The 24,636-nt window shown below is 46.9% G+C and overlaps 3 protein-coding genes across 7 annotated transcripts in view; 2 read left to right on the top strand and 1 right to left on the bottom strand.

The window, feature by feature from the left end:
• The window catches only part of LOC123503304 (solute carrier family 25 member 45-like), a 33,307-nt gene extending 26,918 nt beyond the window's left edge, over nt 1-6,389 (bottom strand). Inside the window, exon 1 of the mRNA XM_045252971.1 lies at nt 6,275-6,389. The gene's annotated coding sequence lies outside the window, so the exon portion shown is untranslated. The remainder of the gene's footprint in view (nt 1-6,274) is intronic.
• Nucleotides 6,390-6,998: 609 nt separating this feature from the next.
• Nucleotides 6,999-14,735, top strand: LOC123503301 (tigger transposable element-derived protein 4-like). Of its 3 annotated transcripts, XM_045252965.1 has the most exons (5): nt 6,999-7,075; nt 8,826-9,067; nt 9,322-9,363; nt 9,819-10,063; nt 10,383-14,735. In XM_045252965.1, exons 4-5 carry the CDS (start codon nt 10,061-10,063, stop codon nt 12,978-12,980), a joined length of 2,601 nt encoding a protein of 866 aa, XP_045108900.1. In that variant the 5' UTR covers nt 6,999-7,075; nt 8,826-9,067; nt 9,322-9,363; nt 9,819-10,060; the 3' UTR covers nt 12,981-14,735. The 3 variants fall into 3 exon arrangements, with proteins under 3 accessions (XP_045108900.1, XP_045108899.1, XP_045108901.1); XM_045252964.1 differs by lacking the exon at nt 9,819-10,063; XM_045252966.1 differs by lacking the exons at nt 8,826-9,067; nt 9,322-9,363; nt 9,819-10,063 and having other exon boundaries at nt 7,008-7,075.
• On the top strand, nt 14,304-22,111 carry LOC123503302 (tigger transposable element-derived protein 4-like). 3 transcript variants are annotated; one of them, XM_045252967.1, is made up of 2 exons: nt 14,304-15,073; nt 17,301-22,111. In XM_045252967.1, the coding sequence occupies exon 2, from the start codon at nt 17,329-17,331 to the stop codon at nt 19,654-19,656; it is 2,328 nt and encodes a 775-aa protein (XP_045108902.1). In that variant the 5' UTR covers nt 14,304-15,073; nt 17,301-17,328; the 3' UTR covers nt 19,657-22,111. The 3 variants fall into 3 exon arrangements, with proteins under 3 accessions (XP_045108902.1, XP_045108904.1, XP_045108903.1); XM_045252969.1 differs by having other exon boundaries at nt 14,986-15,018; XM_045252968.1 differs by having other exon boundaries at nt 14,986-15,022.
• Nucleotides 22,112-24,636: the final 2,525 nt, after the last annotated feature.

The raw sequence follows: 24,636 nt of genomic DNA, 5'->3' as shown, positions 1-24,636 counted from the left end.
TCTTCATAATATATTGTGGTTCCTTTTAAAACTGATGGGAAATACCTAAATTATAGCAAACTAACATGAAAAAATAATTCGTAATGGTATGAATTGAGTGGTATGCAGCAGCAGCAGCAGTAGTAGTAGAAGTAGAAATGCAATGGTAAAATGCCGGCCAACTGCAGTGTTACTGCACCGCCAGACGCCAGTCCGCCAGACCGCCACCCGTCCCGGCCACCGATCCGCCGAGTGGTGCCGACACATTATTCATTCTTAGCGGTACGAAGCAGCAGAGTCCCGGCACAGAGGCTAGACGGTACAAGCGTCAAGCGGTACCGGAAATGATGCCGGCACATTCAGTCGTACCAGTACAGAAGCGTCTCGCCGAGCTACCGCGGCTCGGCCGGCGGAATGAGGCAGCGGGCCAGTGGCACGCGCTGCTGGTACCGCGGTACCGACTACCGAGTGGCGGTACTGGTACTGAGTGTGCCGCGCGGCCAACGCGACACACTCAGTACCAGTACCAGTAGGAGCCTACCGAGACGTTAATGGTACTGACACCTTACCGGGACGGGAGTCCCGCGCGGGGCGCGAGCCAAGCGGCCGGAAACTGAAGAAAGAGTGGTATCACTGAGTCAGTTATCAATGAGTATTGACCATTGACCACAATTATTTTGTTTTTATTATCATGAGTACATACATACATACATACATACTACATACACAAGAAGATAATCAATATGATGAAAATTTGGTAATGCATTATATATATCAGAGACAGACAGACATAAAATGATGCAGCACTATGCCACGGTTGATGAAAAATAACGCCACTAACTACCCCTAACGGCCTCAGCCGTCAAGGACGAATGACCAAATCTATAGGGATGCTGACAGTTGACTTGACACCTTCCTCACACAACTGAGAGGCCCCGCGTTCGATTCCTAAGCGGGATGAGATAATTTGGGCTTGTCTGTAATATTCGTACACTTAATCCTATGTGTAGTAGTAGTAGTAGTAGTAGTAGTAGTAGTAGTAGTAGTAGTAGTAGTAGTAGTAGTAGTAGTAGTAGTAGTAGTAGTAGTAGTAGTAGTAGTAGTAGTAGTAGTAGCAGCAGTAGTAGTAGTAGTAGTAGTAGTAGTAGTAGTAGTAGTAGTAGTAGTAGTAGCAGCAGCAGCAGCAGCAGCAGCAGCAGCAGCAGCAGCAGCAGCAGTAGTAGTAGTAGTAGCAGTAGTAGTAATAGTAGTAGTAGAAGTAGAAATGCAATGGTAAAATGCCGGCCAACTGCAGTGTTACTGCACCGCCAGACGCCAGTCCGCCAGACCGCCACCCGTCCCGGCCACCGATCCGCCGTGTGGTGCCGACACATTATTCATTCTTAGCGGTAGGAAGCAGCAGAGTCCCGGCACAGAGGCTAGACAGTACAAGCGTCAAGGGGTACCGGAAATGATGCCGGCACATTCAGTCGTACCAGTCCAGAGGCGTCTCGCCGAGCTACCGAGACCGCGCCGACGCTCCAGGGCAGCCAGTCGGTACCAGTGTGGAGCGGTACCGAGAGTGATAATGACTGAATGTTACCGTCTTACCCATCACCGCTCGCCTTGAGCCACCTCCACGCTGTATACAATTTGCTCAGTACCGTTTCGGCTATTTACCGGTACAGTACCGTTAAGGCTAGTACTGGTACCGGAACTTGCCCACCAGTCCGTGAGCAGCGCTGCACTTGGCAGGACAAGGCGTTGGCCGTGAGGGACAGTGAGTGGTGGAGATGAAGATACCGATAATAGTGATATCTATAGTAGCGAAGAGAATATTGTGTGTGTAGCCTCTCAGTAATCAGAGGTTAACTATTTAAACATGGTTGAGGACACAAAGTGGACAGTGGAGTGTGGGTGCCTGCTAGTGACACGGACAGCCGCCGCCGAGCAGTCTTTGGCTAACGTAAGTAATATATTGGTGTAACTCATCATTTCACGGTGGTGCCATGTCATAACCTAACGTTGGTAACCTCCAGGACAACATATCAGTGAACTAACACCTGCACATACTTATAAAACCAAATAATTCAAATCTTGAAAACGTAAACAAACCGATCCCTGACCCGCCGCCTCTCTCTCAGCCATTATCTGCCTCATCTCTCACTCATTACAGGCCAGACAGGTCACAAAGTGGAGCCATAGGCCTAATCTTTCATGTCAGTTGTTGAGATATATCCGCAATTACCTGATTTGTGTGCTATGGAGGCTCAGTGAGAAGAAGCGGGCCTACCCATGACGTCACGAGCCCCAGGCTGTGACGTCATCACCAGCTCCCGCCCAAAATGCCGGTCCCAGATGCTCGACTTCCACTATTATTTATATTTGTCTCAGTTCATTTATTTCGAGTCACAAGTGCCTTTTAAGGGTTTCTAATGATAGTTCGCAGTGTTTTACGTGTCTTCCATGCTTGAGTTGAGTGAAGTACGGTGATGTAGAGGGTGTTTATGACTTGAATGGGAGGGCCAAAATACGCTAAAATTTTTACCTCCGCTATCTGTGATTTTTTATTTGAGGTTGTAGCGAAGTGTTTGTGTTTTCAAAAGATGGTTTATCATGAGAAAAGTGTGCAAGGCTCCTGAGAAGTTAAAGATGTGGACTTTAAGAATGATATGTAGTCCTGTTAATATTGTAAACAACGTCATTTTTAAATATTATTTTTCTAATAGGGCGAGTTGCCAGGTTTTGATATATCGAAATGATAGTCATAATTTTTGAAAAACGTTATCGATTCAGTTGAATGAAATTGGTGGGCTTTGAAATTGTGTTTAAGCAAGTCGAAGTTCTAATACTTTATTTAGTATATTTTTGAGCTATTTTTATTATTCCTTTTCTCGGCAATGTTTTTGTATTTTAGAAGTTAGTTTCGATTGATAACGAGTCAGAATTTTTATAACATTCGTGTCCAGCTGCCTTTTTGGGAATCCTCATTTTCAAAATGATTTGCGTAACGAATATATGTGACGTCATCAAGGAGGGACCCCCACCCCGGCTGGACCCAGGCCGATACCTGGCTCCAGGCCCGAGGCCCGAGGGTGGGGTGTGTGTGTGTGTGTGTGTGTGTGTGTGTGTGTGTGTGTGTGTGTGTGTGTGTGTTGCCTTATCTTTCGTTATGAGGGAGCCCACCAGCTGGAACCACTGACACCCAGCTCCCAGCTGGAGGGTGTTGGAGGGGAAGGTGGCTGTGTGTGTGTGTGTGTGTGTGTGTGTGTGTGTGTCATTTTCTTTCATGGTACTTAGCGTGTGTGTGTGTGTAATTCACTATGGTCGCCCGGTAGTCACCCAGCCAGCCTTCCCCATTACGGAGCAAGCTCAGAGCTCATAGAGCGATCTTCGGATAGGACTGAGACTGTGTGTGTGTGTGTGTTCACTATGGTGTGTAGTCACCCAGCCAGCCTTCCCATTACGGAGCAAGCTCAGAGCTCATAGAGCAATCTTTGGATAGGACTGAGACTGTGTGTGTGTGTGTGTGTGTGTGTTGCGTTATCTTTCGTTATGGGGGAGCCTACCAGCTGGAACCACTGACACCCAGCTCCCAGCTGGAGGGTGTTGGAGGGAGGTGGTGTGTGTGTGTGTGTGTGTGTGTGTGTGTGTGTGTCCTTTCCTTTCATGATACTTAGTGTGTGTGTGTGTGTGTGTGTGTGTGTGTGTGTGATTCACTATGGTCGCCCGGTAGTCACCCAGCCAGCCTTCCCCATTACGGAACAAGCTCAGAGCACATAGACAGATCTTCGGATAGGACTCAGACTGTGTGTGTGTGTGTGTGTGTGTGTGTGTGTGTGTGTGTGTGTGTGTGTGTGTGTGTGTGTGTGTGTGTGTGTGTGTGTGTGCAAGTAATAGCGTATAGCGAAATGTGTCCTATTCTTAGCGCTTATTGAGCAAGGGGAAGCTATGATATGTATGAAACACATAGCCCGAAGCAAAGCAAGGTGCTTCTATCGCCTCGCCTCGCCCCGCCGTGTTAACCCCTGCAGTACCATGACGTGTTTTCATATTTATTCTGGCTATTACTCAATGATTTTATACAGCTTCACAAACATATGTGGGGATTAAAATAGTGAAAACTGGCCATTAATCTCTGACACTGTAGACCCTTCTTATTGTAAGCAAAATCATCTAATCACACACAAACTATCGTAAAATGCCACTTAAGGGATTAGACTCGACTCACTCAGACGCCCATAACTGAGTGCATGGCGGTAATTCAGTGCTGGAGATCTTAATGACAACAGTGCCCACAGAGATAGATTGAGAGTTTATGGACGACAACAGTAACAACACAGTGCCTTGTTTTCACCCGACATGTTTCCACTTTCCATCGTGGTTCGTGGAATGGCTGGCGAGAACAAATCAAGGTTCCTTTTACCTTGATTTTTGGGTTTGATTAGGCGATTTTATTGACATTAGGAAGGGCCTATGGAGGTCAGAAGATTAATGGCTGGAGTCTTCACTATTTTAATCCCCCACATAAGTTTCTGAAGCTGTATAAAATCACCAAATAGCAGAATGCATAGGGAAACGCGTCCTGGTACTGAAGGGGTTACGGCAACGCACACCCTAAATAGCTTTGATACTAGTTAACCCCAATGAATAAGTGTATGCAAGTCACTGTGTGTGCTTGAGATCTTACTGAAAACAATGCCTACACATCAAATTGTTTTCACCTATTACATATTTCCACTTGTATCGCTGCACGTGAATGGAATAGCTCTCTCTCTCTCTCTCTCTCTCTCTCTCTCTCTCTCTCTCTCTCTCTCTCTCTCTCTTAATGGAAATCACCTGCACCATTACTGCCTGCACTGTCCTGCTGTGGGAGACCTGCTCCCACGCAGGCAGCCTCTCCTAGCTGTGTGCCAAAACCTGCTGCAGGGAGACCACCTTGACCTCGTGCTTACTCGCCATCCAGTTTGGCGGATGTCGGCTTTAGTTTTTTTTTTTTTTTTTTTTTACTGCTTCGTTATGTACTCATGTAAATACCTCTTCTCTTTTGTTGTCAATGTGTGTTTTTTTTTTTTTTTTATTATTCACTAATGTCCATGTATTTTCATCTTGCCTTTTGTTGTAAATAGCTATTTTTTTCTATTCTTCTTTTTTTTTTTTCCACTGCTTCATTCTTTTCGAATCTATACATCTTGTCTTTTGTTGTTATTAGCTTTTTTTCTCATTGCTTGATTCATTATGTAATCATGTACAAGCACCTTGTTTTCTTTTTTGTATAGCTCATATATCACCAAATTTATTGTGTTTAAGGTATTTCTGTAGACTGGCGTGAAAGTGCAGTAAATTAATCAAACTCTCTCTCTCTCTCTCTCTCCTAAGATCAAATCTAAATCATTAATGCGAACAAGTGCGTGACGTAATTAGTATATGTTGTCCACCGTCTCTCTGTTTTACCTTAGTGAAACACCATTTAGCTCAGCCAGCCTTCCTTCCTTATACCATTCCCAGATTGTTCATGTGTTATTCTACATATGCGTGTCACCTGCTACACACAACACACATAGCTTCACCTGCCCTTCACAAGTCTTGCTTTATTTGCCTCCTGCCTCGATGTGCTTTCTTCACCCACTCTTCATTCCTAGCCTCCTGACTGTTGCTGGTCGAGCGCCGTTACCTGGGAAACTTCCATGAACACTGTCTCCCGTGGTGCAGAGATGACTGAACGCTCCGCCTCTTTTATTTATATAAGTTTTTTTAAAGCAGTTTCCCATTAGAATTGATTATTTGTTTCCGTTTTCTGCGACTAGTGTTATGGGGGAGACTTTTCCAGGATTAGGTTGATCGCCCGAGGGTGTTATCGGACTGAATGCTCCATACTAAACTTCCATGAATTCGGAATGTGCCCTTCAAATGTCATTTCCTCTCAGCTCATATGACTCAGGATGTCATTGCAATATTCATGACGATCTCTCTCTCTCTCTCTCTCTCTCTCTCTCTCTCTCTCTCTCTCTCTCTCTCTCTCTCTCTCCGTACAACATCAATACTACCATCTGTGTTCCAAGGGATGAAGGCTACGAAAACTACCGTGCGTATACAAACATCTAGGTCAGGGATACACTATAAGGGCTGACCATCTTCCCTGTCTCTATATCATTAATTCAAACATTTATATCTTTATTCACAGATAATGTTCACCATTAAACATTACACAGTAGCATTGTTTAACATGACAGAGTGTTGAATAACGAAGGAAGTGGTCAGCTCATTACATTACGCTCAGTTTTGGCGCGGTCTGATATTGCGATGCCTTACGTACTGCCAGTGGGCTTGGGACGCTCAAGTGAGGGTGTTGGGGGGCGGCTAACCACGTGGTAGTGACAGAGGAAGCCGCAGCGTTACAACAGAGAAGGAAAAAATCAACTGAAGCCCGATTGATGTGATGCTGCAGTGATGCCAACTTGACGCATCCTCCTCTTACCCTTCCCAGATGACTTCATGGTAGCCTCGTGTAAACACTGAGGTTACTCTGATTTAAGCCATTATGGTAACATCACGTCTTCACAGTAATGTTCCTATATATTTATCATATTGCATATCCCCTGTGCCTTGAAAGATGTTCAGATACCATGCAAGATATAGAATTAAATGAGGGAGATAAAAGACCTTCCTTGTTTCCCTTGATTGATGTAACTATCAGAAAAAATATAGTACTAGCTTATCGAGTTTATGACATGATTTAACGAAGGAAAAAATAGAACCAAAACAAAACGGTCCTGGTAGATGATGAAGCTATTGTGATGATAGAGAAGCACACAGCATCCCTTTTCCTTTCTAGTTTTCCTTGTGATGATGCTGTAATCGTAAAACTCACTAGCGTCTTTCCGGCCCAGACAACTCAGAGTAGGTTTTAATGGGAATTACCGAGGATACCCAGTGTACTTTATTGGCTGCATAGTTAAATAATGATTTTAGGTAGGGTATTAATAGGAAAACAGCCATAGAGGGAAGCCAGGGAAGGGTGGCAAGATGGGGTGGTAACACTGAGCCCCAGCACACGCGCAGTCTGAGCCGCGCAAACATGGACGCGTGAAGCTCCCTTTTTATAGCGAATTTCCAGGTAAGCCCGTACAATACTCCATTGATTTACCCAGCCTACTTCCGTTTCAGCATATCCGCTTCCCTTAGGCACTAGTGAGACCGCTGGAAAGTGACGCGCGAAGCTGGAAATTCGAAATAACAGCGGGACAAAAGAGAGGCAGGGGGAGGGGGGTTGCTGGCTGACTGACGCTCCAACCTCGCTTGCCTTGCCTTCTCTTGTTTACCCTGTGCCCCTCACCCCGGGGAATTCTGGCCATGTCTGTTGGGTTTCTAGATCGCGGGGGTGTAATATAACGGGTGTGGGTGTTAGGAGTGGCGTGGGAGGGGCAGAAAAGGGTGTTACATCGGGTCCTTTCCTGCTTCGATACAAGGACTTGATGGCGTCTTCTCATATTGACTCCATGCTCTTTATCTCCCTCACTCCCTCTCTCCGCCGTCACCGCCCACCGCCCAAGGGTCCCACGGGGGTGACACAGGGGGCGTGGTGAAGGGCGGCGCCTCTGCACGCTGGGCTAGACTTGGGGTGAGGTTAATTAGCGGGGTTCAGGTGTGGAGGATATGCTGCTACCTGTTGGATGATGCCGGGAGGGGCGAGCTGGAGCAGGGGAGGGGGATGTGCATATTTCAACGGGCTGGTTTGTAGAGAACAGTGGGAAAGTTGAAAGGGAGATATGATTTAGTAGTTTGTGACACGTGTTGATTGAGAGAGAGGTGGTGTGTGGTGTGTGGTACTGAGGTGGTGGCGTGTCTTTGTCGCGCACACCAGCAGAGGTCATGTGCTTGGTGGTGGCAGGGTGTAGGGTGAGCGTGCAGTCATGTGGCAGGGTGCAGGGAAATTGCTTTGTTGTTACGTGATGGAGGTGTGACACGTGGTTTGCATTGAAGTGGCTTCTTGCTACGTATCTCTGTTTTATTTGTGTAACCCTTTCAGTACCATGACACGTTTCTATATTCATTCTGCTTACCATTTAGCAATTTTATTGTTTCAGATACTTGTGCAAGGATTAAAATAGTAGACTGACCATTAATCCCTTGAGTACCATGATGTGTATTTATATTCATTCTGCTTGCTATTTGGTGATTTTATACAGCTACAGAAATTTAAAGTGGGGATTAAAATATTGAAGACTGTAGCCATTAATCTCATCCCCATAGACCTTTGCTAGTGTCAATAGAATCGTCCAATCACACCAAAAACTCATGATAAAAAAAGCATCCAAGTACTGAAGGAGTTATGGTAGCATGACAATTGTATATGTTACTTATTTCCTTTAGTTTTATTCGTGAGCATTGTGTTCCTGGTAGATTTATTTAGTGGATTTGATTTACTGATGATCTCATTTGTTGCTTGTTAATTAGATAAATATTATGAAGAGGCTATAAAGATATGAATGTATGGAAAAACTTATAATGTGGTTTATGGAACTATAAGGTGCAACACTCACTGATCTGTAAGGAAACTGGTGACTGAGTGGGCTTTTTTATTTTATTTTATTTTATTTATTTGTTTATTTTTTACCATGGCCTGTTCTCCCCTCTTACACAAAGGAAAAGAAAAAAAAAAACCCAGAGCTTAGAATGTAACAGTGACAGGAAAAGGGTGCATCCTACATCTTCTAAGTGCTAGTTTTTACATTGATCAGTGTTAGACAGTGGAAATACCAATCCTCACATTGAAACATTACTCCCTGGAACCCATGAAAAAATTACTGTTAGCTATGTGTTTTGTGTTTTTAAAACGTGTTGTGAAAACTTGATCATCTTTGAAGGAATTTGCAACATGAGGTGGGTTATAACTCGGTGTGTGTTGTGGTTGGTCACTGCATTCCATGGCGTAACAGTCAGTGCTTGTGACTGGAGGACCCTAAACATGCAGTGACTTGTGGCCGAGTGGTGTGAAGGTGTGGCAGCAAGAGGACGCCCAACAGTCACCTCAGGCCACTGCTGCAGGGAGGCTGTGGTGATGCTGTGCCTCTGTGCTGGAGCCAAGACACACAGGAAGCTAGTCCATGTGAGTTGCTTGTGTTTGTACAGCCAAGTGAACATTTGTACACTTTGATAACTATGCAGACAAATTACCACTTTTTGAGATGTGTTCTTTCAAATCACAATCAGGTGTAGGTCATCAAAGCTCCTCCCTCTTTTCTCCTGCAGCATTATTATCCTGTTTTCTTTAGCTCATGTTCTCCATAGTATCTTGAATAAAATAAGTGTAAATAGATGGTTGCTATGATCTTTACAAGCATTGGTTTACCTTCCTTCCAGATAAGAGAGCAGCAGTACAGTGAGGCCACCATGGAAATGCAGGTTAGTACAACAGGAGTGTTTGTCCTTGCCTCAAGTGGAACACAGTCAGTGGGTGTGAGGCGCATGACAAGGCTGTGACAGTCAGGCAGTGACAGCAGACACAAGCATCTTGGTGGTGTCCCTTGATTGACAAGGGGTGACAACAAAAGACTCATGTGGCACTATTTTAATGTATTTGTGGCCCTTGCTTCCTTTCTTATCTCAGAATCAAGGATAGTGGTTCATTTCTTGTGGTTCCTGCACATTTTAAAGCAAGTCAATTGGCACAGTGCCTGCTCAGCATGTGCCTGAGTCTCCTTCAGCAGTAACAGTGTGGCACACAAGCAGAGAGAGGCTGTAGAGTAATTGTCACATCACTGCCGAGTACCGAGATGCATGTGCTGGCCGCCTCTGAGGTGCTGCTGCTGCTGCTGCCACTCTCCAGGGCTCCTCTCATGCAGTCTCTCTCTTTTCAGTGCCAAGGGGACACCCACCTTACCACTGCTGATGACTGTACTTAGTCTGCAATCAACAGCCTCCATTGTTTGCACCCTCAGTGTACTGTGCCGCCCCTGCCAGTCAATGTGGCAGCTGGCGGCTGCGTTGTGTGCCCCTCACCCCGCTGACTTGTTCCGTGCCGGGTGCTGTGTGTGTGTGTTTGTCTGGCGGTGTTGAGGCTGTGTGGTGTTAAACTCGTGTTAATATTGTAAAAGCCTTCATGGTTAGTTTAAGGGTTGCTCATGGTTTGTTTTGTATGTAGATACTGTGCATAAGGAAAGAGATTGTCTTGTTCATGTATCTGTACACATTTGACTTCAGATTTTTTATTGAATGACATGAACAGAAGTTGTGCTACATTAACAGACTCATGACAGTGGCAGTATGGAAACAAGCACTCAGGTGCTAGTCAGAGGTGTAGTGTGAGGGCAGGATAGTGCTTGTTTGTTTCCAGAACATATGTATTTGTTTAAAGCACAGAACACAATATGGCTGGTGTTGTTACATGTGTGTGCTAATGTGTAATCTTTTGTGTTGTGTAGGTTGGCGGCACAATGGATGACATGCAGCGCCTCACCACGCCCTGTGCTGACCTTGAGAGGCTGGCCGCCGCTGCTGCCACCATGGGCTACTCCTCAGACTCCCTGCCAGTGTCAGCACACCACCTCCCAACCAGCACTGCTCCACCCAGCACTCTGGCCTCCCTCATGCCCCAGTACCCAGACCCATACGACCTCTCCCGGGCCCAGTACACCCCCCGCCTCACTGAGTACCCTGCCCGCCCCATGTATGAGCAGCCCCGGACTCCCCACTCCACCCCCACACCACCTGCTACCACCCAGCACCAGCACAGCCTCTCCCCAACCCACTCCAACCACTCCTCCCTGGTGACCCGCGCCTCACAGTACAATGTGGACCGAGCTGCATTCACCCACATGGCCACCAGAGCACAGCAGGAGCCACAGCAGCAACAACAGCAGCAGCAACAACAGCAACAGCAGCAGCAGCAGCAGCAGTACACAGCAGTGACAGTGGCTGGCAGCACTGCCGGAGTGGCTGTGCAGTATGGTGATGTGAAGTCCGTCACCAGTGTAGCAGTGCCACACACCCAGGCACTGCCCCTGCCGACCCCCGCCTCCCCCTCCCCGTCCAGCAATGCAGTGTCCCAGGCCGTCACACAGGCAGTCATGACCTTCGTCCAGGATGCAAACTTCTCCATGGAGCCTCCTCTGCCCCTCCCTGTCCCTCCACAGGACAAGAAGCCCAAGAAGAAGGACAAGAAGCCTGATGGAGAACCCAAGGAAAAGAGAGGAGAGAGTCCCCCAGCAGAAAGCAGTGCATCAGGGGAGGGCACCAGCATGGAGGGCAGTGGCAAGGTGGGGCTGGCAGAGGTGCTGGAGCCAGTGCTCATTGATGGCAGGAAGTACTACGTGTGTGGTGTGTGTGACGTGCGGTTCCTGCGCAAGTACCAGTTCCGGCGGCACCTCATCTCCCACACTGGAGAGAAGCGTGGCGCCCTCTCGCTGGAGACCAAGGTGGAGATCATCCGCCGCATCCAGTCAGGTGAGAAGCAGGTGGACCTGGCCATGGAATACAATGTGGGGCGGTCCACCCTCAGCTTCATCATGAAGCACGCCGACAAGTTCTTGGGAGTGTGGAAGAATGGCAAGTTCCACCCAGAGAGCAAGAGGCTGCGCGGCGCCCAGCGGGAGGATGTGGAGGAGGCACTGTATGAGTGGTACAAGCAGGCCCTGCAGATGAACCTGACCATCACAGGCCCCATTCTGTGCCAGAAGGCCAAGGACTTTGCCCTCAAGTTGGGCTACAAGGAGTTCAAGGCCACACACGGCTGGCTGGACCGCTTCAAGCACAGAAAGAACATTGTGCTGGGCCGAGGGAAGCCCATCAAGGACAAGGAGGGTCAGGAGGACAGCGAGGAGCTCAAGGGGGACTTCACCGGCCAGGTTCTGCCAACAGCCCTCATGGAGTTTGAGGCCAACGACGTGTTTCACGCAGATGAGGTGGGCCTGCTGTACCGCATCCTGCCCAACAAGATCTCCCCGCTGCGGGGCAACAGGTGTGCTGGTGGCAGCAAGAGCAAGCACCGGGTGACGGTCCTCATGTGCACCAACATGACGGGCACCGAGAAGTTCCCACTGCTGGTGATCGGCAAACACCCCAAACCTAAGTGCTTCAAAAATGTGAAGAGCCTCCCTGTGCAGTACCTGGCCAACCCCAAGTCCTGGATGACCACGGAGAGCTTCACCGCCTGGCTGCACGACCTGGACGCCTGGTTTGTGCAGCAGAACAGGAAGGTACTGCTCATCCTCTCCTCACGTCCCATCCACCCCAGGGCACCCAAGCTGAACGCGGTGCGGGTGCTAACCAGCCCACAGACCTTCATCGGCCCGTGCAAGCTGGGCATGGCTCACTCCCTCAAGAGGAACTACCGGCGGGCTGTGCTGGAGATGCTCCTCAACTTCATGGAGGAGGAGAATGTCAAGAAGAAGAAGAAAGGCAGGTGTCCTTCCATGCAACTCAACCTGCTGGCCTGCCTGCACCTGCTGGCAGCCGCCTGGCATGCTGTTACCGACGTCACTATCAACAACAGCTTCCAGCGGTCCGGCATTGGGAAGTATGCCCTCTGGGGCATGAATCTCATTCCTGAAACCAATCTGGGCACTGAAAACCTGGAGCTACTCCACAAGCTGAAGTCCAAGGGCTTCAAGATCCCTGACGGCATCACCTTTGACGAGTACGTCACCTTCGACAGCGACGTGCAGGTGTGTCACCTCATGGATGATGACGACATCATCGCTGCGGTGACCGGTGCCGACGTGGAGTCCTCCGACAGCGAGGAGGAGGAGGAGCCGCCAGAGGACGACAAGGTGAAGGTGGAGCGGAAGGACAAGGTGGACCAGGGCGACAACAGCAGCGAGGCCGTGCCTGGCGAAGAGGCGGAGGCGGGGCCTCCCATGACGGAAGTAGACTCCAGCCTGGACACCCTGCGACAGCATATCCAGTACCAGGAGGGGGCACAGGAGATGTTCCGGGTGTTGGCACACTTGGAATTCCTGATCCACAAAGGTTCCAGCCGTCCCCCAGTAGCCATTGCTGCCACAGAGGCCACCACCACCTGAGAGTGTGGCGTGGTGCGGCACAGACACGGGGCACGGCTCTGGTGTGGTGTGGAGACATTCCTGTGAGTCTGAGGAACATTCACACTTCTAAAGAGTGACATGAAGGTGTAGTGAGGTACCTGGTAACAGATAGTGTGGTGATAACTTTAGTCAATCAAACACTGCCCTAACTATTGACTGTGTGGGATTGAACTAGACACTCCCCATTCTGAGTGTGTTATACCAGAACTAATCATTTTGTATGTTTATAAAGTAAACACTCTGGCACTGAACACTGACTTGGTGGGTGATCCGAGTGTTGTTTTATCAGGCTCTCACAGTGTTGAGGCGCCAGTGTGCCTGAGAGGGGAGTGCCATGTGGCCGTATGCTGCCTGTGAGAGAGGCAACAAGCACTGGATGGAGTCACCTGAAGTGTTTTTTTTGCACAAACAAAACAACTGTGATCTTTTGAAATTCCTTACATGTAAGATAGAGCATAAGTTACTTAGAAATGCTGTGAGGAGACTCCTGAAAAAGTTGTTTAGTTTTTTACTTTAGTTTAGGATACATTTAAAGTAAGAACAAAAATATCCATCCTTGAGTGAGAATTGAACTGGCAACACAACACAGCACAGCGACACACTTCCTGACCAGTGTTTGTGTGGAGAAGGAAGCAGAAGAAAAGAAGAACTCTCAGGGAAGCAATGCCAACTCATGAAGGAGATAGTGTGTCCCTAGGTGGCAGGAATATCAGAGAGGGTGCCATAAGTAACTGTATTTTTGTAATCGGATCATGGCTGGGCACAGGAAGTTAAAATTGATCATAACTAGCAGGACTACATTAAAATTGGGGTTATTTCTGAAGGAGAGGCTGGCATGGGTATAGATATTTGAGTCAGGAGTGATGTTTGGGGTGCGATGCTGTGCTAAAGGTAGAATGTTGTGCAGGAAACTATTTAAATCAGGTTCTCAACCTTTTTTCTTATTAAGAACCCTCTGAGTTATAAGACTATTGCCTGAACTCCCAGTAATCTGACATTGAACAGCATGTTAATTGAGTGGCTGAAAGTAACTCAGTATGCAATGGTACTGCAAAGGATTTTTTTTTTTCTTTTTCTTTTTCTTTTTCTTTTTCTTTGTTATGGCCTCTAGCACCTGTAGGTGTACTTGAAGAGTATGTATGGGAAGCCCTGTTCATCTTCCACTCATTAGTGGCACAGGCAATTTTATTTCTAGTGGTACCCCATATTAGGGCCCATATCACCACACTAGCACATCTTTGGTGTAACTACCTAGAACCTGGGTATCACAGTGACATGTAGGTAACTTGAAACCACTCAACAAATGGCAGTGTCAAGGCGGTACATAGTGGGATTTGAACCTATGCATGGACATGTGCCCGATCCTATGCTCACCACCTTATCCACTATGCCACTGCCTCTCACAAGATCAGCTATCTACTAAGTACCCCTGGAAATCTTGAGAATCCGATTTAAATTATTGAATTCCAGCAACGAAAGCTCAATAGAATTGCCGTATTGATATTGAAGTTGATTTGTGAGTCTGGTATACTAATGAGACTTAGATTTAGGAAAGATTCACGGTAAGGTTGATCTCAGACTGAACTTGAGACATTCCATGGTAAAGAAACCAGTGTGATTGGTGAGCTGGGTGTCATCGCAGGACAAAGGACCTGAGTAGTGGTGTCTTGTGGCATTGCTTCCACCCACTGACCTGTCTGCTCCTCTCTTGTTTCATAAATCTCACTAAACTCACCTGAAGAATTATTTGTTTTTTTATTTACTGACATATTTCATTGATTTAAGGGACACTAAACAAGGGCAAGAGAAGGGTAAAGAGACCCACTAGAGTGTCTGTCTCTAAATATCAGGGACCAGAACTAAATTATTCATATACATGGCAAAACTTCCATTATCTTACTAATATATATTTTCATTCATTCATTTATTCATTTTCTTTGTGCCATATGAAATAAGATGTGGATGTGTAGGCTTACCATGTGTTATTTCATCCACAGACCCTGAATTGGCAACACTGGTGGGTAAGAGGCTCCATGACAGGAAATAGTGATGCTTCTCTCTACTGGGAATAAGTGTGTTGGCTTGATAGAAGTAGACCATTAACCCCTTCAGTACCAGGACATGTTTTCATATTCATTCTGCTGACTATTTGGTGATTTTATACAGCAAAACTTGCAGTATATGGGTATCTGAATAATGAAGATGCTGGCCATTAATCTTCTGACCTATATAGATCCTTCCTAATGTCAATAAAATTGTCTGATGATGCTAAAAAAACTCATGGTAAAAATGTGTTCCAGTACTGAAGAGGTTAAGTGTTGGGTTGTGGTAGGCTAAGGTAAGGGGAAAGGGAAAGGGAGGGGAAAGTCACAAGGGCTGGAGTGAAGCTTGCTGGCAGTGGATGGAAGTGGTGCAGTTTATGATATATGCAAATTATTAGTGCTCTCTCTCTCTCTCTCTCTCTCTCTCTCTCTCTCTCTCTCTCTCTCTCTCTCTCTCTCTCTCTCTCTCTCTCTCTCTCTCTCTCTCTCTCTCCTTCACAGTGAGGAGTGAGGTAACATGTAGGATTAAGTGAAGGATTGCCATGTGTGTCATTGTGTGGTGGGACATCTTGAGCAAGATTCTCTGTAATCCGTGTCTTGATCTTACAACTTGTGTGACAACTTCAATTCACACTAGAATGATATCCATTTATTTATTTTTATATTTATTAGCAAAGATTATGCTCAGTACGGAAGCATGTCTTAACTTACTAGAATTGTGAATAGTGGAAGTAATAGTCTGTGTGTGAGGGTGATGGCTAGGCAAGACACTGAACACACTCTCTGGCTCTCCTTGTCTTGTCTTGTATGTGCTGCACTGCTGTCATTATTGCTGTTATTGTTTCTTTTATTGTCTTATTATTATTGTCATCATCACAGTAATTATTATTCTTATTAATATTTCCATATAGATTGAGAATCCTTTATGAGTGTGGAATCTTAGTACCTTTTGAAATCCAGGTTGTCAAATGTCAGTATCTACAGGGAGTAACATACAGTTCATGCAGACACTGCCAGAGGTGGAGGTACAGGCTGTTATAAGTAAAAATTGTTCTGTGCTCTTATGCAATGTATGGCATTGTTTGTCCATGGCATGGAACGGCATAGCAACAACACGTCTAGACACTCCACATTACTTGAAGTTGTACAATACAATCTGAACATATTCATTGTCACTGTCTTGGAGGGAAGCACTGCTCTGACTAACAATTGGCTGATTTCTTGCCGGCCTCCTTCCTTGTCACTCCCTGTAATCTATATGTTGCTTTTGGTGATGTATATTTTTATTTATAATACATTGAATTATGACCAGTCTCTCAGAACACACACAACTTGCAATCCTCAATATTCATGTAAAGAGATTCTCAACCTGTATTATCATCATCATCATTGTTATTCAGCCTTTTTTTTTTTTTTTTTTTTTTTTTTTTTTCTCCAAGTTCTCACAGCATGGTGATGGTAGGTGTTGGTGGCTCCTTGATAGCTGTAGCCATGCAGCAGCCAGGCCAGCAAAATGAGGTGGTATGGTGGTGTGCCTCACCTCTTGTCCCTCACAAGCTCACACACAAGGATACTTTTGTATTGAACTTTTGTGATGGAGGCTACTGACAAAATATACTTATTCCAATTTAGGCAGACCTGTTTCATATTCTTACAATTCTTCTTGTGTGTGTGTGTGTGTGTGTGTGTGTGTGTGTGTGTGGAATAAATTATAAATGAATCATGATTTATGAATGGATTAAGTTGTTAAAAGTCATCATAAGAAAAATCCATAAATTAAGATTCTCCTGTAATGCATAACATTCTTGGCAAGGTGTGATGGATGGCGAGAAGTGATTGTGAGTGAAACGGGTACAGTTGTGGCCAGAGGCTGAGTCTTGTGTCACTCACTACTGCTGTGTTCAGTGCCCTGACTTCCTTAGGATGTAGTACTGATGAGGCATTGTGCAGAAACAGTGTGGTGTTCAGAGGACTGGGCTTGAGGGAAGACATCCAAGGCAGTGGAGAGGAGAGTGCCATTAGGCTGTGACGGGAGTGTGTGGTGGTGGTGGTGTGGTGAGTGAGGATGAAGAGTGTGGAAGTGCTGGTGTAAGGATGAGGAATGATGAGAGAGTGTGGTCTGCAGGCTATGAGTATGATGAAATGTTGACAGGGTCAACATGTTCATCTTTGTACAAAGGTGATCATTACAGGAAGCATCACCTCAAGGTCTGATTGTCATGACACCATCTTCAGTCCATCCATCAATCTGTTGCAGGAGTGAGTCCCAGGAGCCTTGAGGCAGCATGGAGGACCTTCACCGAGGCACCTGTACCGAGCTGGAGCGTCTGGCAGCAGCGGCGGCCACCATGGATTACTCAGAGTCCCTGGCCAACAGTCACCAGCCAGCCCTCACCGTTGCTGCACCCATCCTCACCACCCAATTCCCGCCGGACCACTACCAGCGACAGTATGCCCGGCACGACACACACCTGCGTTCCTACGAACAGGTGCCCAGACCCCCGCCCTCAGCCCACCACCAGGCTGCTCCCCCGGCCCACGTGCCGCCCCCACCCACAATACAGTACGTGGCAGAGCGGCCAGCACACTACACCAGGACCAGCCAGTTTGTATCCATGGTGGACCTGCAGTACAACAACACCCAGGTGATGGCACCCCTCCCAGGCCCAGAGGCACAGTATCCACCCCCTCCCCCCCAAGACATGCCCCAGCAGCCCGCTGTGGTGCCCCCACCCTCCCCTGCCCTGGAGACTGTGCCAAAGGAGAAAAAGAAGGTGCCTGAGCCTCCCCAGAACAAGAAGAGGAAAACAGAGGAGAGGGAGAAGCAGGAGGCATTGGAGGAAGACTCCCTGAGAAGAGAGGACAAGGACAACGCCGTGCTGGACCTGCCACAGCCCATCACCGACACAGACGGCTCGCTGGTGTACCCCTGCTCCCTGTGCACCACCACCCTGTCCTCAGCCGACGCCTGGCAGGAACACGCTGCCGACCACCTCAACAATGCCAACCGGCGCAGGAATGGCCTGTCTCTCGAGGTGAAGATTGAGATCATCAAAAGGATCAACAGCGGGGAGAAGCAGTCCGACATGGCGGAGGAGTACATGGTGAACCGCTCCACCATCAAGTCCATCATGAAGAAGTCCAGTAGCTACCTGCAGTGCTGGAAGAAAGGCATGTTCCACCCGGACAGCAAGCGTCTCAAGGGCCCCAAGAGGGAGGACATAGAGGCAGCCCTGTACTCCTGGTACAAGCAGGCAGTGTCCACGGGCACCCCTGTCTCTGGCCCCATCCTGTGCTCCAAAGCCTTGGCCTTTGCCAAGAAGCTTGGCCACAACGACTTCAAGGCCACACACGGCTGGCTGGACCGCTTCAAGAAGAGGAAAAACATAGTGTTTGGCCGAGCCCCGGCCAGGAGGAAGAGGGAAGAGGAGGAGAACAGCAACACAGAGCTCAAGCCCAGTGAGTGGCAGACGGCAGTGCTGCACCAGCTGCTGCTGGAATACGATCCCGGAGACATCTTCGCTGTGGAGGAGATTGGTCTGCTGTACCGCACACTGCCCGGCCAGGCGCTGGCCCTGCGTGGGGAGCGATGTGCTGGGGGCGTGCGCAGCAGGATGAGGCTGACAGTACTGCTGTGCGGCAACATGACAGGTACAGAGAAGTTTCCGTTGCTGGTGGTGGGGAAGCATCCCAAACCTTCCAGCTTCCGGCACGTCAAGAGTCTGCCAGTGCAGTACGTGGCCAACCAGAAGGCATGGATGACGGGGGACAGCTTCGGGGCGTGGCTGCAGGACGTGGACTCCTGGTTCGTGCAGCAGGGCCGCCGCGTGGTGGTGGTGGCCTCCGCCCTGCCTATCCACGACAAGCCGCCGAGCGGCCTGCGGTCGGTGCGGATGGTGACGGCACCAAGCGGCTTTGTGGGGCCACTGAAGCAGGGCGTCTCGGCAGCCTTCAAGCGGAACTACCGGCGCGGCCTGCTGGAGACCCTGGTGAACCAACTGCAGCGGGATGAGCCAGCAAGCGGGAAGCGAGGCCGCCGGCCCAACACCAAGCTGAGCCTGCTGACTTGCCTGCACCACCTGGCCACAGCCTGGCACAGTGTGACGGACAGCGTCATCAGTGCCAGCTTCACCCGTGCCGGTATGTGCAAGTACGGGGCCTGGGGAGCCCCGCCTCCACCACCAGACCCCACTCTGGGCTCAGAGAACCTGACCCTGCTGCACCGCCTGCGCCTGCTGGGCCTGGCCGTGCCAGACATGACCTTTGATGACTTTGTGCACTTTGACCACGAGGTGCAGACCTGCAACCTCAACAATGACGACGACATCCTGGCTATTGTCACCGGCGCTGACAAGGATGATGAAGGGTGCGGCGATGATGACGAGGAGGAGGAGGAGGAGGGAGAGGAGGAAGAGGGGGAAGAGGAGAGTGAGCATGGCCCGTCCCTGACTCAAGTGGAGGCGGCCCTGGCCACCCTGAGGAAGCACATCCAGTACCAGGAGGGTGCTCAGGAGATGTTCAGGGTGCTGGCTCACCTTGAGTACCTCATCTACAAGGGCCAGGTGGGCGCCAAGGGTGTCGGCGTGCAGCCCACCACCTCCACCGCTCATTAGACACACACACACACACACACACACACACACACACACACACACACACACACACACACACACACACACACACACACACACACACACACACACACACACACACACACACACACACACACACACACACACACACACACACACACACACACACACACACACACACACAATAGGTGCACTCTCCTTCCATGACTCAAGTCCCACAGATATTCTCTTCTAGGTTTATGTTTATTGTGTTTTTATCTGTAACGTAAAAGTACAGTAATATAAAGTTTTAAGTCTGGGCATTATTTAGAGTCAATGTTCTGTTGAATTAAGTCTTTTTTGGATGTAAGATGTGGTGTTCTGTTAATGTTTGCTTCCTCCTCTCCTGTCAAGTGCACAGAGTCATTAGTACACAGTCACACTCACCACACACAGCACCAGCGGGCTCAACCAGTCACTCGGCTTACATTTTCCTCAAGAGTCAGAGCACACAGCAAACATTACGTACCTCAACCCGACCAGCCGGCTTGTGGCGGCACCCTGGCAGCAGTGCCTCGCCCAGCAGGCGTCCCTCAACCATGGTCTGTGGTCTTGCCTTACACCGGTGCCTGCAAACATAAACATTTAGGGATCACTGTTACCCAAGTGTTCCCTGCCCCCACATGGATGTAACCCTCTCAACAGTCCTACCACCAAACACTTTCCTGAGCCTCACTGGGACATGCTCCATGAAGTGTCTGTGTGTGGCTGTGTCCCCAGTGAGGCTGTGGAAACACTGGTCATGGCCTGCTGTGCCACTGCAGTGCTGGACTGGTGGCATGTAGTGTGGCTGTGACGCTGGTGGTTTGATGATACAGGTGTAGTGTCTGTAGAGATGAGTGATTCATGAAGGTTGCAACCACTAGGACTCAAAAATTAAGTGCTGATGGAGTACTGTGGCTGCAAGTTGTATGACATTGACTAGTTTATTTTTGATAGATGACAGAGGTGGTGGTGTGCAGCTGCAGTGTGTGGGTACTAGTGGTGGTTGTGATGGTGGCAGTGCTGTCTCTGTAGCTTATGGTAATGAGGTGCCATTCTTCTGTGGCACTGCCCTCATCTGAAAAGTGTGCCAAATGTATAGTTTGGAGTCGTCATTCATGGTAGCTACTCATCCTCTCAAGACACTAGAACATGCAACTGCAGTGAAATATGTTTGCAGTGTTGATGGGATAGATATAAGTGAAACATTATTAGGTTCCTTGAGAAACATATCACATAAGTAAGCACACATTGCAGTATTGACTAGGGAAGCCATCACTGGTGCACAAGTGAGTGATGGCCAGGACTTGTCCCCATCCAGGCAGAGGCAGAGGAGAGTAAGAAGGTTTGCCATGAATTGAATTGAATTGAAAGGCTGTTCTGTCACATTAACATGACAAATTTGTATACGTTAAGAAGATGGCCTGTACCACTGCTACTTCACTGGAGCTGGAGGTGCAACAAATGACCAGTGACTAGTAGATAAGGGAAGGGAAGAGGAGCACGCTGCATGCCACAAAGGGCCACAAAGCAAGACAAGGCAGCAGCAGGAGCATTTGTGTGTGCTTGGCTACCCCATCTAACCAGCAGAAAGGTATAAAGACTGAATCACTGCATTACTGAAGGTGGCAGTAAAAGATGAAACAAGACCTTAGCAATAGCAGTAAGAATTAAGGCTATACTACAGAGTGTTGTTGGTTTTTGTATGTAGGTAGAAGTCCACATCTGAAGGTCACTGCCAACTCAGGTGTGTGTTTTGTACCTTAAAGTTAATGGTCCTGCTATGAAGGTGTGTATTTCTCTCTCTCTCTCTCTCTCTCTCTCTCTCTCTCTCTCTCTCTCTCTCTCTCTCTCTCTCTCTCTCTCTCTCTCTCGGGCATTAAGATTATTATTTATGTACCTACTACTGCATATTTATTGATACTTGGTGGTGGGAGCAGGTTTTTTTGTAGAGGATAATTTGTAATGTTATGTGACTTGATTATGCATTGATGATACTTCCAGTGTGTGTGTGTGTGTGTGTGTGTGTGTGTGTGTGTGTGTCTGAAATCATGTGACTTAGAAACATATGCATCAAAACTTCAGTCAGAGCTGTTTTAAAGGGCTTCCTCCTCCTCCTCCTCCTCCTCCTCCTCCTCCTCCTCCTCCTCCTCCTCCTCTTTATGCATTGAAATAGGACAGATAGGATATTTCAATTTTTCTCTGCCTTTTGGTATCCTAAGGCATATTTACTCTCTCTCTCTCTCTCTCTCTCTCTCTCTCTCTCTCTCTCTCTCTCTCTCTCTCTCTCTCTCTCTCTCTCTCTCTCTCTCTCTCTCTCTGACCAGCATCCCGTCCCGTGTGTGTGTGTGTGTGTGTGTGTGTCTCATGCTCAGTATTATTTCAGTCTCTCCTTCACCACGCGCAGGGAGAGCTCCGTAGAAATCAAGCAAGCAAAACAAAGCAATTTATATCATGTTCTTGTTTTTTTATCCTCGCTGTTTCTCTTTTGCAGTGTTTTCCTTATGTTAATTCTCCTCCTCCTCCTCCTCATCCTCCTTCCCTTCGTGGGCCAAGAGATGTGTGAGTAAAGAGAGGAGAGGGAGAGTTGAGTGAGCAGGAGAAAAAGAAAGTAAGTATAGTGGTGATGGTGGTGATAGTAGGAATAGTTATAGTAATGTAAAATTATATCCTTTTTCTTTTTTATCTATATTTCTATTTTTTTTTTTTTATAAATTAAGACGTCTATGTATAGCTAGATTTATTGCTGATAGTTTTTGTTGACAGTTTTCAGGGACGCGAGTTATATATGTATTCTCAAACTTTTCTGAGCTTCACCTCCATTATTTCAAAAGGCTTTATTTAAATGTACACGAGTTTTCAAAGGTATTTTTACGGTGTTAGAGGAAGAGTGACAAGATTTCTACATTATTAACTGAAGAAACACTTGAAAACCCCGCTAATCATCCCTGTGGCCTTGGAAAATAGTCGTAAGAAAGAAGAACGTTTTTAAGTGTGTTTTTACGATTCTAGAGGCAGAGTGACAAGATTTCTACATTATTAACTGGTGAAACACTCTTGAGAACTCGGCTAATCATCTATGTGGCCTTGGAAAATAGTCGTGGTGAGAGAGCTAAGTGTCTGAGTACGGACCTTAGACGACTGTTGTGTTAAGTAGTGTCTTTGTAGTAACTCACCACCACTACGTCCTTTACACATAAGATAGACTGATGAAACTAACGTAAATATTTGACTATTACAAAAGAAAGGTGGAGTAATTACTGTAACAAAATAGTTTAAGTGGATCATTGTTTTACGGAGCATTGTTGAAACACACACACACACTGGAATGTAAAGCTGGAAAGGATTACAAACGTGGCTTATTTGCATACTTTTAAATGTTCACACTTTTTCTTTACCCTCCGCCCTTCTCTCCTCCTCCTCTCAGCTTCCCAATCTCGCCTCTATTTCCGCTTCGTCTCCTTGCGTGGTTCATCCTTTCCCTGTACGTACTTCCTCTCTCTCTCTCTCTCTCTCTCTCTCTCTCTCTCTCTCTCTCTCTCTCTCTCTCTCTCTCTCTCTCTCTCTCTCTCTCTCTCTCTCTCTCTCTCTCTGGCGTGGATGTTATTCATAATACTGCATAATGAACGTCATGATAATGCTGTAATGGATTTTTTTTTTTTTTCCAGTTGAAAATAAGAAAATATTTATAGTGGTTCTGGTTGAGTTAATTGTATCAGCGTGTTATTAATGTGTATAAAAAGAATTAGGTATTTTGTAAGCGAGAATATAACGCTGGAGAGAGAGAGAGAGAGAGAGAGAGAGAGAGAGAGAAACTGTCACATTGAAGCTATTTCCACGAGCCCCTTGTCTTACGAAGGAGCAATTTCCTGAGAGAGAGAGAGAGAGAGAGAGACTGATGCACTGAGGAACGAAAAGGGAAAGGAAAAGTAAAACGGAAATTCAAGATCGTTCGTTCCTGCTTCCCGTTTTTTCTTCTTTTCCTACATTCCGTTTTCTTTCCAATACTCAAGTTGTCTTTCTTTCCACTATAGAATCAATATCATCGACGTGCTACACCATTTATCGCTGGGGCTGAAATAAATTCTCTCTCTCTCTCTCTCTCTCTCTCTCTCTCTCTCTCTCTCTCTCTCTCTCTCTCTCTCTCTCTCTCTCAAGTTATTTACCTATTTTTCATATAATTGTAATGATATTTTTTTTTTTCATTTCTGTTTAAATATTTGTTTGTTTTTCCTTCAGTTGTTGTTTGCCATTGAAGTTATATAAAATTATGTACTTTCAAATTATCATACATACATACATACATACATATACAAATGAAGCAGCGAGAGAAACCTAATCTTCAACAAAACTTCAAATTATGGCATTAGAACCTCGTGTTTCTCATATATACAATTTCTTCCTATTTTTCCCATTCAGTTATTCAAATTTCTGTACAAAAACATTTCCTTTCCCTTTCAGTACTGAGACACATTATTACCTTGAGTTTTCGGTGTGATTAGACCATTTCATTGAGATTAAGAAGGCTAATGGAGGTCACAAGATTAATAACCACAATCTTCACCATTTCAATCCCCACATGAGTTTCTGAAGCTGTATAATGCCACCAGATAGTAAGCAGAATGAATATGGAAACGCGTCATGGTACTGAAGGGGTTAAACAGGCAAATGGTTCACTCGGGTTGGTGTTCGGAGCGCTTTGTTGACTGGTTCGAGGGTGTGAAGCAGAGAGAAATGTCACGTGATTACATTTCTTCCCTCGGCTGCTACTCACTCAAACCCGCTTCCATCTCGTTGTGTTGTCTCAGATAGTCAAATAAGCATACATTCCTTCTCTCTCCTTTCTTTCTTCTAAATGGTGTTGTTTATTATTTTATTCTTCTTCTTTTCATTTTTCTATCCTTATTTACTTTTATATTTGTTGTTTCTGTCTTCTTTATCTTCGTGAGGTTTGTTTCTCGTGTGTTTTATTCTGAATTA

The sequence above is a fragment of the Portunus trituberculatus genome, chromosome 13 (genome assembly GCF_017591435.1).
Source record: "Portunus trituberculatus isolate SZX2019 chromosome 13, ASM1759143v1, whole genome shotgun sequence".
Classification (NCBI taxonomy): Eukaryota; Metazoa; Arthropoda; class Malacostraca; order Decapoda; family Portunidae; genus Portunus; species Portunus trituberculatus.
The sequence above is the reverse complement of the archived record's forward strand: the minus strand, read 5'-3'. Positions and strand labels throughout refer to the sequence as shown.

What these genes read in the sequence shown, in the direction of transcription:
- LOC123503301 (XM_045252964.1), top strand. Translation starts at nt 9,020, where the DNA reads ATGCTGTGCCTCTGTGCTGGAGCCAAGACACACAGGAAGCTAGTCCAT. An exon ending in CACACAGGAAGCTAGTCCAT is followed by an intron (nt 9,068 to 9,321) that starts GTGAGTTGCTTG and finishes CCTTCCTTCCAG; the next exon opens with ATAAGAGAGCAGCAGTACAG. An exon ending in AGGCCACCATGGAAATGCAG is followed by an intron (nt 9,364 to 10,382) that starts GTTAGTACAACA and finishes TGTGTTGTGTAG; the next exon opens with GTTGGCGGCACAATGGATGA.
- LOC123503302 (XM_045252967.1), top strand. Translation starts at nt 17,329, where the DNA reads ATGGAGGACCTTCACCGAGGCACCTGTACCGAGCTGGAGCGTCTGGCA.